The sequence below is a fragment of the Moschus berezovskii genome, chromosome 11, assembly GCF_049115385.1.
Source record: "Moschus berezovskii isolate FMDL1 chromosome 11, NW_MosBer_1.0, whole genome shotgun sequence".
Lineage (NCBI taxonomy): Eukaryota > Metazoa > Chordata > Mammalia > Artiodactyla > Moschidae > Moschus > Moschus berezovskii.
The window spans coordinates 8,550,875-8,567,744 of NC_142470.1; the positions used below are offsets into that span (position 1 = coordinate 8,550,875).

The 16,870-nt window shown below is 53.7% G+C and overlaps 1 protein-coding gene across 1 annotated transcript in view; it reads left to right on the top strand.

The window, feature by feature from the left end:
- Positions 1-10,330: 10,330 nt before the first annotated feature.
- NIBAN2 (niban apoptosis regulator 2) overlaps positions 10,331-16,870 on the top strand; it is a 53,339-nt gene continuing 46,799 nt past the window's right edge. The window contains exon 1 of the mRNA XM_055400937.2: positions 10,331-10,570. Within this exon, the coding sequence (XP_055256912.2) occupies positions 10,516-10,570 (55 nt within the window). The 5' untranslated portion in view covers positions 10,331-10,515. The remainder of the gene's footprint in view (positions 10,571-16,870) is intronic.

Consider the following 16,870-nt stretch of genomic DNA (forward strand, 5'->3'; position numbering starts at 1 on the left):
ACTGATTAAAAAACCATAGTACATACACACAGTGTAATACAAGCCAGCAATAAAAAAGAATGAACTTTTAATGTACCAAACACCCTGGATGAATCTCAATGGTACTGAGTTTAAAAGTCAGACAAAAGAAGAGTTATACTGTTTAGTTCCATTTTTATAAAATTCTAGAAGATGCAAACTAACCTACAGTGAGGGAAATCAGATCAGTGGCAGGTGGGAGAGGGAGGGGGAATCACAAAGGTGCAGAAGGAAACTTTGGGTGATGAGGGCCATGTTTCTTTTCTCTGTTGTGGTGATGGTTCTGTGGTTGTGTGCGCACACCAAAGGTCATCAAACCGTGTGCTTTAAATATGTGCAGTTAGTCAGTACTTCAATAAAGCTGCCAAAATAGTTTTAAAAATTCAATGAGAGTTTTGCAGCTGATGTATGTAAATCAGGCATCAAGAAATAAAATAGAAAAAAAGAAGCTGTACTTCTGGCCTTGTTACCCAAATTGGCTGGAGAAGGAAATGGCAACCCCACTCCAATATTCCTGCCTGGAAAATCCCATGGGCAGAGGAACCTGGTGGGCTACAGTCTGTGGGGTTGCAAAGAGTCAGACATGACTGAATGACTAAACAAAACCCAAATTGGCACTTCCAGCCTCTCCCAGGTTCCACAGGATCCTTCTTTCTCACCTGGAGAGCACACCAGTGAATTTCTACAGATCAGGGCTCAGCAACTCAGCTGGTGTCCCTGAGATGCACAACTTCTTTACAGTCAATCCTGTTCCATCCATCACAGCCCAGCTCAGACTGTGCCTCCTCCACCAGGAAGCTCTCCTGCCTTGTGCCACACCCTCCCAGCACTCTTGGCTCTAAGCTTTATCATGCCACTGTCCCCCTCGTATCATCAGAATTAGAATCCAGTGTAGACTGTCTGTTTTCCACTCTAGATGCCAACGATCATCACCAGAGCAGCCAGCATCTGACGGGTGTGCCCCGCTCTGGGCCAAGCCTGTGTGTACCTGGTTGATCCCATTGCCTTCCTACAGCAGTCCCTACAAAGATAGGGATTATTAGCTTCATTTTACAAAAACTGAGGCCCAGGATGGTGAGTCAGTCCTCACAGAAGGTTAAAGGATACACAGACTGCTGCTCACCTCAAGGGCAGCCCTGGGCTTTCCCAGGGGGCAGAGAACAAGGATATGGCATCTTCGAAACTCTTCAAAGTGACAGGAAGACACCTTAAAGGGGTAAAGTCTCCCTGTACTTTATTTTTATTTATTTACTTTTTAAAAAGAAGACTTTATTTAAAATTATTGCACAGACTTCCCAGATGGTCCAGTGGCTAAGGCTCCGAGCTCCCAATGCAGGGGCCCCAGGTTCAATCCCTGGTCCAGGGACTAGGTCCCACTTGGTGCAACCAAGAGTTTGTTCAGCTAACTAACTAAACAAATAAAAGAATAAGTGGCATTACAAGAGAGACTATTGCAATAGGGGTTATGACTATTGCAGTAGGAAAGAGAGACTGGGCTCATTTTCTGCACGTTGTTGCTGCTGCTGCTGCTGCTGCTGCTAAGTCACTTCAGTCGCATCCGACTCTGCGTGACCCCATAGACGGAAGCCCACCAGGCTCCGCCATCCCTGGGATTCTCCAGGCAAGAACACTGGAGTGGGTTGCCATTTCCTTCTCCAGTGTGTGAAAGTGAAAAGTGAAAGTGAAGTCGCTCAGTCGTGTCCGACCCTTAGCGACCCCACGGACTGCAGCCCACCAGGCTCCGCCATCCCTGGGATTTTCCAGGCAAGAGTACTGGAGTGGTTTGCCATTGCCTTCTCCAATTCTGCACGTTACTTTATATAAAAAAAAATAAAAGGAATTACCTTCAAGTTTTCTAGAGCAGGGTATCCTTGGAAAAAGTAGGCAGTATGGGTAGAGAGCAGACACAGGAAGACCCTTCCTTGGAGTTTTTTATTCTTTTTAAACTGCCCCCCATTTATAGACATGGGCCTTTGGCGTAGGGGTAGAGTGGGCAGGTTCCTGATTAAAGAGCCCAGACATCTTGAGTCTGCCTGGCTTTGCCAGTGGCTAGTTGAGGAGCCGTGAAAATGTCTGTGTGTCAGTTTGCCCGTCTGTCAAATGGACGCAGTATTGTCCCCCTGGCAGGGAGTAGGGCTTTGAAATGAAGGAGACCCAGCCTTGCGACTGCTTTAGTCTGCGTTTTCTCGCCTGTGATATGGGGGTACTGTTAGTGCAGCCCTCGTGGGACTGTCACGAAGATAAGATATCCCAAGTCCTTGCCCCATGCCTGGCATGTAGGGGCCACTCGGGGTCATGCCCACGTCCTTACCGTGATTGTTACTAGTGAGGATGCCAACATCAGCTTCACTCCCTGGCCAGGGGAGCTTCAAGCCTAGTTAGCGAGACAATGTATCTTAAAACCACCTGGAATGCTGGGAGGTACTTCTAGTCAGCACCATCCTCTGCAGAAGCAGCTGGGCGGCAGAGGGGTCAGCTCTGGATGAAGGAGCTAGGCAGATGGGGTTGTTCCTTTGTAGGACTGGCCATCTCACCAGAATGCTTGGCATCACTGAACTTCAGGCACTAAAAGTGCCTCTAAAAGATCTCCTCCTGCACCTCCATGGACACTAGACGCAGTAGTAACTAAAAATGCCCTCATACACAGGGAGGCTTGGTGTGCTGTGATTCATGGGGTCACAAAGAGTCGGATACGACTGAGCGACTGAACTGAACTGAACACATTTCCAAATACCCCCAAAAGGAATACCACTCCTGCCACTGCCTCTTCATCTCTGCACAAGTGTGCAGACCAAACCCTTTTTAAAGGTGTCTGGGACTTCCCTGGTGGACCAATGGCTAAGACTCCGCATTCCCAATGAAAGGGACCTAGGTTCGATCCCTGGTAAGGGAACTAGATCCCACATGCTGCAACTAAGACCCAGTGGAGCCAAATAAACAAATACTTTTAAAAATAAGTAAATAAATGTGTCTGGTGGACAGAGTAACAGAGGCTGAATCCAGCCCATGCTGCCCTTGCCAAGCCAGCTAGAACCATGGCGTGAGACCATCCCGGTCTGTTGTTGTCACTGGACTGTCCTAATTCTCACAGAAGTGCTAAATGGGGTCAGATGGCCCAGTCCTGAAAGCCCCCCGCCCCTGGGTCCCTGACCAGCCCTTTCTCACGCAGCAGTGGGGCGCACCCCCAAACCCGGCTCTACGCTCTCCTCACTAAATCTCTCCCTCGCCCCCACCTTCCTCCTGGGCCTCCTCTGTTCCTCCCCGTGCAAGGAGGTGCCCCCAGGGGGACATCTCAGTCACCCCTCATGTACTCAGGCACACAGAACCCAGGATTATTCTCATCTTGTCTGGAAGACCCAGAGGACAAAAATCAGTAAGACTGAAGGGTTAGAGGAAGGCCCCACCCAAGAAGCCCCGCCCAGCTTTACCGCAAGCTTAGTCACTCCGAGCGCTCCGGAGGCACGGCCAACGCTGCCATCCTGGCCAGGCTCTGAGTCACCAGCTGGTGAGGGGCCGCCTCAGCCCAGCAGGAAACCAAGTTTGACATGGAAGGGGTTGGGCGGAGGTTGGCAGAGCCCAAAACCCCTCCTGGCTGGTCCTGGAGGAACTGGGTGGCTATCAACGCTGGCTCAGCAGCCAAGCTCTCTCTGGGACTTGCCAGGAAGTCAGGAACTGGGCCAGCCTTGGGGTCCCTGCTCTCGGGGTCTCTCACTCTGCAGGGTGGGGTGAGATGGGAGTTTAGACTTGTGCACCAGTCCCCACGACAACAGAGGGTTCTTGACAAGGGACGCATGACAGGCACATGGCAAGTGTCAGGGGATGCCGGCCGCTACAGTTACTTCATCAGGGCCATTTGTCACCACGTGTCAAAAGCCTCAAAAGGAGGTTTATATCAATCATCTCACTTCTAGAAATATAGCCTCAGAAGATAATTCAGAAAACAAGAGTCCAGTCATAGGCAAATAGTTTAATGGGTCATACAACGCAACACTGAAAGCAGTGCAAGTGTTAGTCACACAGTCACATCCGACTATTTGCGACCCCATGGACTGTAGCCCACCGGGCTCCTCTGTCCGTGGAATTCTCCAGGCAAGAGTACTGGAGTGGGTTGCCATTCCCTTTTCCAGGGAATCTTCCCAACCCAGGGATCAAAGATGCTTCTCCATCATTGCAGGCAGATTCTTTACCATCTGATTATACAACCATTAAAACCTGTAGAATTAGCCATTTATTAGCATAGGAAGATGCTAATTTTACACATTACATTGTTAAGTGATAAACCAGTGGGTGAGTAAATAGCAGGCTTAATAGAGGATCCCTTTCGTATCTGAGAACTGTGGATCAGGCCTGGAAGGATGGTAGTGTGTAGCACAGCGTATGACTGCTCTGACGCTGGCCGAGCTGTGTAGGGGGCTTTTCTTCACCTCTTACGTGTTGGGTGACCTTGGCTAGGTCACTTCACCTCACTGACACTGAATTCTCTCTCCTTGAAGATGAGTGTCCCTGCAGAGGGTCCTTCACAGAGTGGTAGCCATGACTCAGTGAGGTAGAGGGTGTCACGCCCAGAGCTGGGTACAGCAGAAGCCTGCAGTGAATGGGAACTTGTGCGGTCTTCATCATCTCGTTATTATTTCTCACTCCCTGCCTATTTGCTGGTACTTCAACACCCCCTCTTCTGACTTTGGGGTTGTTGGGTCCAACTGGGAGTCATGACCTGTGGGAGTGGTGAGCACTCGATTCTTGGAGGTATGCAAGCAAAGACTCTGTAGAACCAACTATGCTATCAAATGGGGAGTGAAGTGGGAGTGGCCGTGGCAGGCACGTGCACAGGCAGGTCTGTGAACAAGCCTGCTGAGTCCCCGGGACCAGGCGGGTGTCCACTGTCACATTCCCCTCCAGAGCCCACGACTCACCCAAGCTCCCATTATGTCTGGCACTAGGGATGTCGTTTTGAATGAGAACATCTTTGTCCTCGGAGAGGAAGGTCTATTTAAACAAGTAATTGTACACGAAATAATTATGAATGTACTGACTGTGAAGGAAGGAGTTAAAGGACGGTGGGTGAGGTGGGGAGCTGGAGGGTCATTTTAGCTGAGGTCTGGGGGATGAATTGTGTCGGATGTGGCAAGACAGGGAAAGGGAATCAGCGTGTGTGGAAGCTGTGATGTAGGATACAGCCCGGCTAGTTCAAGGATGTGAAAAGTCAGTATGACCTGTGAAGGGCAAGATGAAGAGATGCTGGCAAGAGCCCTAAATGCCATGGTTGGAATCTGACTTTATCTCCAGGACAGTGGGAGCCACAGAGGTTATTTTTTGTTGTTGTTATTGTTATTTATTGATTGATTGATTCTGGCTGCGCAGAACACAGGAGTGGGTTCTGAGTTCCCTGACCAGGGATCAAACCCTTACCCCCTGCATTAGAATTGTGAAGTCTTAACCACCGGACTGCCAGGCAAGCCTCAGCCACAGAAGGTTTGAAGCAGGGGAATAGCATGGTCATCTTTGTGTTTTAGAATCCAGCTGGCTGCCCAGCGAGGAACAAATGGGAGGCTGGAGGCAGGGAGGCCAAAGAGGCTGCTGGGCATTCTACCAGGCTGGTAGTCACGGGGCCTGGACTTGAGTGTGGCCGGGGAGCTGGCCACTGGAGGAGCAAGAAAGGACTTTAGCTGCGGGAGGCCAGGTGACAGATGGAACGGACTTTGAGCTGCATCTCCTTCCATCACCCAACAGTTAATAAAGAGGGGAGGTCTGGGCGGGTTGCCAGGGTCCCTTCCGAGCAATGGGCCATGCCAACTGGAGAAACAGTGGTGGACACATGATACACCTTAAAAACAAGATCCTGATTCATTCACACTCCCTGTTGTTTACCCGGGGTGTTTGTTTTTTTTTTCTCCTGGGCTATTTCAGGTCTGACAGGTTTGTGGGGAGGGCAGAGCTGGGGCTTGCAGCCAACTGGGAGGGAGAGGGACCAACAGGGCAAGGAAGGGACCTCCTCCTTCTTATAAGACCAGGAAGGAGACTGTGTGATCAGGGGCAAATCCCTTCCCTTCTTCAGGCCTTTGTCCAAGCTCTGGTTCTGACCTTCTGGGCCCTCCCTCTCAAAATAGTCTTCTTCACCTTTGGGTTCTTGTTTCTAAATGTGCTTTAGGGTGGGGTGAGGTGGGCTAGTCCTGAGGGAGGCAGCTTGGCAGAAGCCACTTCCTGAAGGACTGATGAATCAGGGGCTGTAGGTGGCATCCCGGGGCAGGTTGCGGGGGGTGGGGGGGAGTGGGGGCAGCAGTGCAGGGGTGGGGGTAGGCAGGCCCAGCAGGTGGGCAGGAAGGAACCTCCCCTCTTGGCGCCAGGTCTGGACCATTCCTATCCTTTGTCCACACGCCTGTTATCTTCCACCAGGCTCTGGGGCTCAGGGCCAAGGAAAGGGTGTGGGCGAGCCTGGTGGGTCGAGATGGCACCCGGAGCCCTGGAGAAAGAGCACAGACACCCCTGTACCTGCCTCTGCCTTGCCAGGTTTAAAGATCCTTCCTGTGGAAAAAGATCTTTAAAAAAGAAAAAAGACAGACATTCCAACAGAAAAGCAGAGGACCCGAATAAGAAGAATAACCACCCACAGGTAGCCAAAAGATGTGTGAAAAGATTCTTTAGTTTACTTCAAACTAAAAACTGAACACCAAAACCGCCGAGTAGGAGGGCGAGGGTTCCCAACCTTTAGAGTTGAGAAATTCTCCTGATGGCTAACTTCCTGGGATCCCTTCCCCTTCCTCCTATGGGGCTGATGACTACAATCGTTTATCTTTCCTTTCAAAAATAAATCATTCTTCCCCCACCCAAAGATCATCACTGGCCTGATTTATTACTGTAAAGTAGTGGAGAGTTGAGAACTTTCAAAGAATTTTACAATCTTCCCAGAATAAAGCTAAAAACTCCATGTTCTGGATGTTCGGGGAGTCTCCCATTCTGGTCCCACCCAGCCAGGGAAGGGCCCTTCTTTCCTCGTCCCTGCAGGAGCCTGGGAATAGCCATCAGGCCCTGGGGCCCATAGCGACTCATGTTCCTTGCCTTTGGACACACTGACGTCTTTACCTGGCACTCTCTCTCCTTGCCCACCTATCCACTGTTTAAACTGCTAAGTGCACACCATGGAATATCATCTTTTAAAAATCCACATGGGGCTTCCCTCGTGGCTCAGTGGTAAAGAATCCGCCTGCCAAGGCAGCAGATATGGGTTTGAGCCCTGGTCTGGGAAGATCCCACATGCTGCAGAGAAACTAAGCCCCTTGTGCCACAACTGCTGAAGCCCATGCTCCTAAAGCTTGTGCTCTGCAACAAGAGAAGCCACAACAATGAGAAGCTCGTGTCCTGCAACAAGAGTAGCCCCCGCGTACTGCAACTAGAGAAAAGTTGATGCAGCAATGAAGTCTGCCCCCCGCCCCAAAAAAAAGAATCCTTATGGGACTTCCTTGGTGGTCCAGTGGTTAAGACTCCCAGTATAGGGGGCACAGGTTCAATCCGTGGTTGGGGAACTAAAGTCCTGCATGCCATATAAGGAGGGAGAAAAAATCCTTGCAATTGGTGATTGTTCCAACAAAGTCATTGTGAGGACTCTGTGAGACAAGGCAGGGAAAGTCTGGCATGATACCTGGATATGGGATCAGTGAAGTGAAGTGAAGTTCGCTCAGTCGTGTCCGACTCTTTGCGACCCCATGGACTATACAGTCCATGAAATTCTCCAGGCCAGAATACTGGAGTGGGTAGCCTTTCCCTTCTCCAGGGGACCTTCCCGACCCAGGGATCGAACCTAGGTCTCCTGCATTGCAGGCGGATTCTTTACCAGCTGAGCCACAAGGGAAGCCCATTTATTTTTGACCATGCTGTGTGGCTTGTGGGATCAGTTCCCCAGCTTGGGATAGAACCCCGGAATCCCACAGTAGTGAAACCCTGGAATTCTAACCACTAGATCACCAGGGAACTTCCTGTTTTTTATTTTAAAATCAACTTTATTGAAGTAGAATTTACATGCAATCAAATGTACCCCCTTATAAGTCATATAGTCTGATGAGATTTGACAAATAAGTACTCTTGTGTAACTGCCAAGACATAGACTGTTTCCATTCACCCCCAAATCTCCTCCCTGATTTTTTTTCTGCAGTCAATTCCCCTCCACCCTGCTACAATTTTCTGTGTGGACCGAATGAATCTTTAATTCACGGGGACGGGCCCTATGCTGTGAGGGGAGTTATTCACATGTTTACAGTGTCTTTCCTCTTTCACAGCTCGTTTGTCTCACATGGGAGGTCATGGGTGCTCAGAAGGTCTAGGTGATGACACATGACAGAAGGTCTCCAGAGCCAAGAGGGAGAGCTCCTGGGCTAGGGGCCTGACCCTGGGAAGTTTGTGGGTGTTCTGGGCTCACAGGCCTGTTTGCACCACAGAGGCTGGCAAAAGGCTGGCTTGTGGCCCCACCTTTACCCCAACTGGTCCAGGCCTCCTGGGTGTTCAGGTGTCAGATGCCTCGATCTACCCACCTCTCAGGTTAGAGCAGGCCTTTCCAGTGTCTACAGTTTGGGTCCTGGGAAAAAGGAAATGAGGCTAGTAGTATCATTTGCTTCTGGTGGCTCAAAGAGAAGTCAGCGTGTCTGCAGACTTGGCCCTCTGGCTGGGTTCTGGCTCCGCCTTACTGTGTGACCTTGGGAAATCACTTTCTCTCTCTGGGCCTCAGTTTCCATCTCTGTAGAAGGAAACTAATCATCTCTGCCAGCTTGACTTCAGCTTCACCTCATAATTCTCTGCTGCGTGAAGACATCCTGCTCTTCAAAGACTGTGCTTCTGCCCATGCTATCCCCACTCCCTGGAATGCTGTTCCTTAGTATCTCCTGTCAAAATTCTCGTTCTTTTAGCTCATCGTTCTGGTACTACTCCTTCTGTGACTTTCCTCAGGACAGAATGCTCTGTTCCTGCCTCAAGTTTCTCTGTGCTCTCAAGGGCAGGGACTGTGACGAATAATAGAATGGTGGGTTCTGTTTATTGAGATGACCCAACCTGTGCCAGGTGCTCTGCTAGCCACTCTGTTATCTCATTTAATCCTCACAACAATGCATCATAATTCTCAGTGGACGGATGAGGAAACTGAGGTTCTCAATAATGCCACATGCTCTGGGGCCCAGAGCAGGTCGGACAGCTTGCATCCTCTCTTTTCATCCCCAGCATCTTGTAGAGAGCCGAGCCAGCAGGTGTTTATCACCGAACTCATGAAAAGGGCCTGTATCCCATTAGTCAACTTCAAACCTATCTTCTGTTGGCGTTGACAGGTCTGAAGCACCGTGCTCAGCAATGTTAACTTTTATTATCATCGCTTTCTGCCTGTGTCACAGTTGCAGTAAGAGCTGTCCAATTACAGGGTGGGGCACACAGAGAAGTGGCTAAGTACTCAGTCATTGGGATAACCAAGCAAAAACGGGATGACCCCTAGGATGCAGTACCGGAGGTCTGAACATCAGCAGCCAAGGATGGCTTCTGTCACCTCAGTCCATGATCTGGGGGTTCCAGGGGTTAACCCGGCTCCCCTACCAGCTTGGGGGATACTGGGGTGGAATTGAAACACATCACATTCTCCTGGTACCTGTGACCCAACAATGCCCAGCCCCCAAACTCCATGCTGGTCCATGGGTTTTGAATCTGCATCTTTTACAAACTGTATGTATTTTTTCTTTTCTATTCCTGACTTGTCCTGTCCCACAAGCCACCTCCGAGGTGAAATACCCACATGCGGAGCCCGAGGAACGCGCGCCTGGCCTTTGAGTCGGAGCTTTCCTTGCCACCTCCCTTTTCCTTGCACTCTTGTGCAAGACGGGCGGGTACACCTTCTGGGGCAGGTCGGATCAAGGCCAAGGAACCTCCTGAGAGCTGGCAGCCGCGGGCGGGGCTGGGGGCAGGGCAGCAGGGGCGGGAGGAGTGCTCCTGGGCGTCGCCCACCGGTCCCCTACGTCCTTCTCCGAGTGGCTGTCTTCCCAAGGGGGTCGGGGAGGGTGGGGGAGAGTTGACACCCAGGCTGGAACCCCGCAGGCCCCCCAGTCCTTTCAGACGCTCCGCCGCCAGCGCCATCTCCTTCTTCGTTTCGGTCGCGGCCCGGTGCGCCCTGCTCGCGTCTCCCCCTCGGCCTCTCTTTCCCCTACGTCTTCTTTGTTTCTGTCTGGCAGGCGGTCCCGCATCCCCGGGCCCCTGCTCCGCCCGCTCGCCAGCCACCGAGGAGGGGGCGGGGCTCGGGTCCGGGGGCGTGGCCGGGCGGGGCGTGGCGGGGCGGGGCCGCGGGCTGGGGCGCGAGGCGCAGGCGGCCAGCTAGTGGACCGACGCTACTGGAGCCGGAGCGCGAGCCGGGCAGAGGCCGCAGCCAGGGGCGGCGGGAGCAGGGCGGGCCGGCTCCATGGCGCCAGCGGCGCCTGTCTGAGCAGCGCAGGCAGCGGCAGGCGGCGGCCGGATCGGGCCGCGCGGCTCCTCCTCATCATGGGGGACGTGCTGTCCACGCACCTGGACGACGCCCGGCGTCAGCACATCGCAGGTGAGTCCGGAGCCGCGCAGCGCGCTCGGGGGGTCCGGCGGGGAGCCCCGGCCACGCCCCCGTCCCGGCCTGCCTGCTGGGGTCTGCGGAGAGTCAGGCCCCGGGCAGGGCGGGAGTGGCCCAGGGCCAAGACCTGTTGTCCAAGCTTGTTTCTCCTACGTCTGGGTGCCCCTTCCTGGCTCCTTCTGAGCCCGCCCTTCCCCCTCCCGAGGGGACTCGAACTTCCACCCACCCCTGGGAGCCGCCGGGTCTCTGGATTCCCGGACACACTCCCGCAGTCTGAGCTGTGGAAGAGGGTCGCAGCCTCCCCGCTTCACCTTGGGTATCTCTGCCCGGAAGTGTCGGGGCCCACTCGGCCAGCGTGTCCTGACCTTCCCTGACTGTCCCAGGCCCCGGCTTGCTCTGGCTCCAGACCCAGTACACGTGGCCGAGGCTTCCAAGGGACTAGCCCATCAGGGTCTGAGCTTGAGCCTGGGGAGTGGGCCTAGGAGAGATGGGGTGCACAGGAGGGGTGGGTCAGAACCCCTGTCCCTGGCCTCCGGCACAGCTGGGTGCTTCCTTGGGCAGCTTGTTTAGGGGGCTGGTTAAGGCCAGAGCCCAGTCTCAGCCCCCTCCTTCAACCGCGCCTGCTCCAGCCCTGGACAGAGGCTGCTTCTCAGAGGGGCAGCTGCCCTCTTCCTCCCTGGGAAAGCACAGGGAGTGCTGTAGGGTCCTGGGCTCCTCCTTCCCCAAACCCCAGGAGTGGAGAGACAGGGTAAGACCCTCAAGCTGCCTGGGAAACTCAGTTCTGGGGGAGGCTGCCAGGGGGGAAATCCCAGCGTCTGTTTCCCATCTGGGATCTCTTGGATACGTCTCCTAACGTCCTGGCCCCTTAGTTTCCCCCTCTTCGAAATGGGGTGAATACTTTCTTGCTTATTAATCGATTTAAGTGAGCTAATTCACATGGCTTACTTACAGCTCTGGCATGGGGAAGACTCCAGTGTGTGAGATGCTGGACCATGTACGATGGTGGGGGGCACTCTATGAGAAGGGAGCTTGTTGCTCTTGGCTGAACTTGCCTTTCTCTGTCGGGTAGACCTGGCACACTGTGTCTGCCGACACTTATCGTGATGTGTCCTGCCATCCTGTAGTGTTTCAGCAGTTGTGTTCTGCGCACTCAGACCTCTGGAGAACAGGAACCAGGGGTCTCCCAATGCTGTGTTCCCACCCTAGCTGGACACAAAGATTTGTCCTGTGACTGGGGTCCTGGGCCCACGGCCAGAGATCCCCTTTTGTGCCAGGCCTGGGGCGGGCCCAACAGTGAGGGTGATGTAGAAGTGAGTCAGACCCTCTCCAGCATCAAACCAGCAGGGGGTTAAGTCCTGGAACACTTGTTTGTAGGACAGGCCTGGACTCTGGGAGGAGGAAGGCTGGGGCGGAGTCTTCCTGTCCCCTCCCTGTCGGTGGCAGCCTCCTGGGGCTCTGTAACAGTCCATCCATTCACGACCTCCTCTTGGGGCCCTCTCACCCCCGCCTGGGTGGGGTGTGCTGCGCCTTCTTTGGGGGGGGGCGTTTCCCTCCCCACACACACACCCAGCTCTGGCTCTCCCCCTCCTCCTGCCTCCTGGGCTGAGAACTGCCACCTTGAAGGGGAGGAGACGGAGGCCACAAAAGGTGAAGTGTCCTCTCCTGGGCAGGCTTGGGTTTGCTTTGTGGATGCCAGGCTGGGTGGAAGAGGGCTGGGCCCACTCAGAGCCTGCTGGCCTCTTTCTTCTCAAAACTTCAGTGCTATTAATAGCCCTCTTCAGATGCCTCAAATTCCTGGTACAGGCTCACCTGAGGGGGCTCCTGCAGTACCGGGTGGGAGGGGAGGCAGCCAGCAAGCCTCCAGCCCCCCTCCCACGAGAGGGGGCTGCCTGGGGAATCTCTGGGGAGATTGTCACATCCTCCTCGCCCCTCCCACGGAGCAGCCAGGGCAGCGGGACACTTTCCTGCAGGACCATTAAAATTCCAGAGCCCTCCCTGTCTGGCCCAGGGTTGCCCTGTAAAGGAGTCAGCTGTGCTCTGATTTCCGAGGCTCCGTTCCTGTTCAGGTTCTGTGGCTTGGCTGGTGGCTCCCGGGGCTCCGTGCGCACCCCGAGCAGGTGAGTGCCAGCCTGCAAGTCCTGGCAGGGGTCAGGCGCGCTCTTGCCCATGGTGCCGTTTTTTTTTTTCTTGCTGTCACAGCACCTTTCATCCTGGGATTTCAAAGCTCCTGGCAAGCAAGGGCTTGTTCTCACACCGACGGCCCCATGTGGCTGGTGGCAGGATGAGCTTCTCCTTCGTTCGTAGGAGAGTTTGCATGGAGGAAGAATCCTGGCCAGGGAGCCAGGAGTCCTGTGTAACCTTGGGCAGCCACTCACTTACTCTCTCGGGGTCTCAGTTTCCCACTGTTACCGAACCAGTGTGCTCCCTGAGGGCCAAAGTTGCTTCCGGCTCTGAGGGCCTTGTTGTTGTTCAGTTGCTAAGTCGTGTTTGACTCTTTGCCACCCCATGGACGGTAGGCTTCCCTGCCCTTCACTGTCTCCTGGAGTTTGCTCAAACTCATGTCCATTGAGTCGGTGATGCCATCCAACCATCTCATACTCTGCTGCCCACTTCTCCTCCGAACCACTTGCAATGTTTCCCACACACCTCAGACTTGAGCCAGCTCAGGGTCTCCGTCTCTAAATCTCAATTTTCTTATCTGTAAAATGGGAATAATGACATCATGCAGGTGCTTGGGACACAGTAAGTGCTTAGCAAACATCTCCCTTTGTTATTGAGATGGTTCTTTATTCTCTGTTCCTGAAAGGGGTCCAGTGTTTGAGTTTAAAGGGAGCAGTTATAGCTGTGGTTAAGAGCTTGTCCAGGGTCTGTCCAGGGTCTGGGGTCAAGGTTGATGCTGGTTTCCTGGATGTAAGAGTCCACCTGGGTTTTGGGAACCTGTGATTGCCTTCTGCATTGGCATATGTGTGAGATGCGCATGGGTTCTCTGGAGTTGGTCCGGACAGCAGTGAGTGATGGGGGACCCAAATGACAAGGAAGGAACTAGGACATGAAGAGATGCGGGGTTAGGCCAGCTTATAACTCTACCTGGTGCAGAGGCCAGGACAAGTGTGGGTGTGCTGGTGGCTTCTGTCAGCGCTGTAAGAGGGGTTCTTTGCATATGGTCTGAGCCACATAAACCAAGATGGGGCAGGTGAGGGAGTGAGTTCACTGTTGCTCAAGATATACAAGTAGGGGGTTGGGTGCTGCATTCATTGCAGAAAACCTGGCACTGCCTGGCATGGAATAGGGGGGGATGGGAGGGGGGCTTCTGCCTCAAGGATGGCCTTAAAGGACTCAATTGTTGCTCTGGAAATTCTGTTGACCAGGATGAAATTGTGGCGGTCAAGAACTACTTCCCCCCCACTGCCTACATACACACAGTGCCTTGAGGTTTATCACCTGAGAGGGCTCCTGCCAAAGTTTGCCAGTGCCTGCCCACTTCCCTTCTGCCAGCCTCACCTTTCCCGTTGCTAATTCTTTTATTTAATAGCAGCTTTATTGAAATGCGGCTTCCCTGGTGGCTCAGAGGTTAAAGCGTCTGCCTCCAATGCGGGAGACCCAGGTTCGATCCCTGGGTCGGGAAGATCCCCTGGAGAAGGAAATGGTAACCCACTCCAGTATTCTTGCCTGGAGAATCCCATGGACAGAGAAGCCTGGTAGGCTACAGTCCATGGGGTCGCAAAGAGTCGGACACGACTGAGCGACTTCACTTTCACTTTATTGAAATGCAATTCACCTGCCAGCCAGTTTGCCCACTGAAAGTGGACCAGTCAATGGTTTTCTGTATATTCAGAGTCGGGCAACCATCCCCACGATCAATTCAGAACCTTAGGTCACCCATGAAAGAAACTCTCTACCCGTGAATCGTCACCCCTCGCCCCCTCCCCTGCTTCGCCCCCAGTCCTTCCCAGTTCTAGGCAACCACTGCTCGTGTTGCGTGATTGCAAAAGTAAGGCACACACAGACAATTTGGGAGTGGAGAAATGAACAAACATGAGAGCTCCTCCCCGTTCAATCCCTCTCCCCAGAAGAAACCCCTCCAGATTGGTGTGTCTGGGTCCCCAAACGCCCATGGCTGTGTACATACACATTTAGCTCTGTTTACAAAAGGAGGGCCCATGGCGCGTATTCCTGTGGTTTGACTTTTCTCCCCCCTCAGTAATATTGTGAGCATCTTTCCGTGTCAGGACACGAGCCTGCCTCCTCTTTCTGATGGTGAGTTTCCTTTTGTGCATGGCGCGGTTTACTTACCCAGACCCCTGTCAACCAACGTGAGGTTGTTTCCAGTGTTTTGCTGGTAACCATGGTGCTGCCCGAACTGCCCTACACGCATCCCGAGCCAGGTTCCCCTATCAGAGGAGTCTCAAAACGAAAACGCCTAGGTCACGGTTTGATGGATTGACGCAGAGCCCCTGAAAAGGCTCCTTCCTGACAGCACTTGGTACTTCAGTTCCAAGGATTATCACCCTTTTGGACCATCAGATATGAGAAAAGGGGTATCTTTTTAATTTATTGAACAAAGTCATGAATATATATATATTTTTTTGTTTTCTGAATTGATTTTAAAAGCCTGCCTTTCCCCCTTGGGGCCGTGGTTGTGCCTCCCAGGAGTTTAGGGTTGGAGGCTGCGCCTGTCCAGGTGTCCTGATGCTCCCCTGGGCTTTGCAGGGAGTCCACCAGGCCAGCCGGAAGCAGTGTGCCACCCCCCCCACACCCCCACCCCCTCCCGGCTGGCCTCAGCCGCTGCCCTTAGCTTAGGTCTGGGTCAACCCCTGGAGGTGAGGCGTCTGGGGAGATTCTGCCCTGCTCTTGTGTCGTCTTACATAATGTGCTTTTGTTGGCGTTGACCCTGCCCTCCCCCCTCCACCCAGCCTCCTCTCTGTTCCTTTCCCACCACTGGGGCCCAAGCTCCCGCCTCGCCTGCTCAGAGCTGCCTCCCACCTCACCCCTCCATCCTTCCCACACACGCTGCCAAAGAGCCTTTCTGGACCCAAACTGGGCCGTGGGCCTCCCTCCCTGCCGCCTGAGGAATGAGGTTTAGAGACAAAACTAGGAGGATCAGTCACCACCATCCTGCAAGAATTCATTCTTTAGTGGTATTTCCCTTCTGTGCTTATTGTTACACACTGCCGAGACCTGACTGAATTCCTGCCTTGCTCCTTGCACTGAACGATGTATAATAAACATCTCTCCCGGGTCATCAGAACCTCCCTGGAAGCATTCACCAAAACTCCATCTTGTTCCGCCCAAGGACATCTGTGCAGACGTTTTTCTTAGCCTTTTCCCCTAAGGCAGGACATCACCAGGCTCCCCTGTGACCAAATAGGTGGTTTTCAGGGGCAAGCTGAGTCACTATGTTTGTCTCCTTTCCCACTCCGGTCAACTTCCCTGCTGAAGAGAGACTCATCCACTTGCCCTCCCCTCCCCCAGCCAGCTCCCATCAGCCTGGGCATTTCAAGAGAGGTCCATTCCTGGGAGCCCCCTGATGCCTCTAAGCATCTTTCCTTGGGAGTAGGCTCAAAGGGGCTGCTGGTGAACTGGGGGAGTGGGGGGACATGGACTGATGTCCATGGATGGCATCTGGGTGTGACCGACCGTGTATGTCCTGCTGCTTCTCTTGAGGGCAGTTCACTGATTTGTCTCCTGCCAGAGGATGAGAAGACAGAGGAAGGAGGGGCCGCTCCTAACCTGTCCGTTTCACCCTTGTTTAACTGAGCATTTATTCTGTGCCAAGCCTTCCTTTGTCTCTTTGAATCTGCACCCTCCACCTCTCTTCCCGGCATCTTACTGGCCGTGGTTTGGAGCACAGGGACAGAGCAAGTCAGTGGCCCCGGAGACAGCATGGAAAAGGGCCCAGAGAGAGGCAGGCGGTGGGGAGAAGGGGGCTGGGAAGGGAGGAGCCGAGTGGGAAGAGCGGCATGTGTCAGAGGCCCCCCTCCGGTCATTACTCAGCCAGACTCAAGTCTGTCTTTGGCCAGTCCTGCCCTCCTGCCGGCGCCCCCTCCTCCTCCTCCTCCGCAGACCGAGCTCATGACTCACTCCAGCCCGGGTCTCCTCGCAGCATCCTTCTGCGGTCGCAGAAATTCCTCAGCTGCTTTTCCTTCCCCTGCCCCGCCCCCACCCACTTCCCTGCCTGCGGAAGAAGGGTTTTCTGAAGACGGTGCCAGGCAGCGTTGGAAGCAAAGATGGAGATTTCACACCCTCGAGGGTGGAGCAGAGCCGTGCTCCCGCTTCCCTGTCGGATCTTGGGGC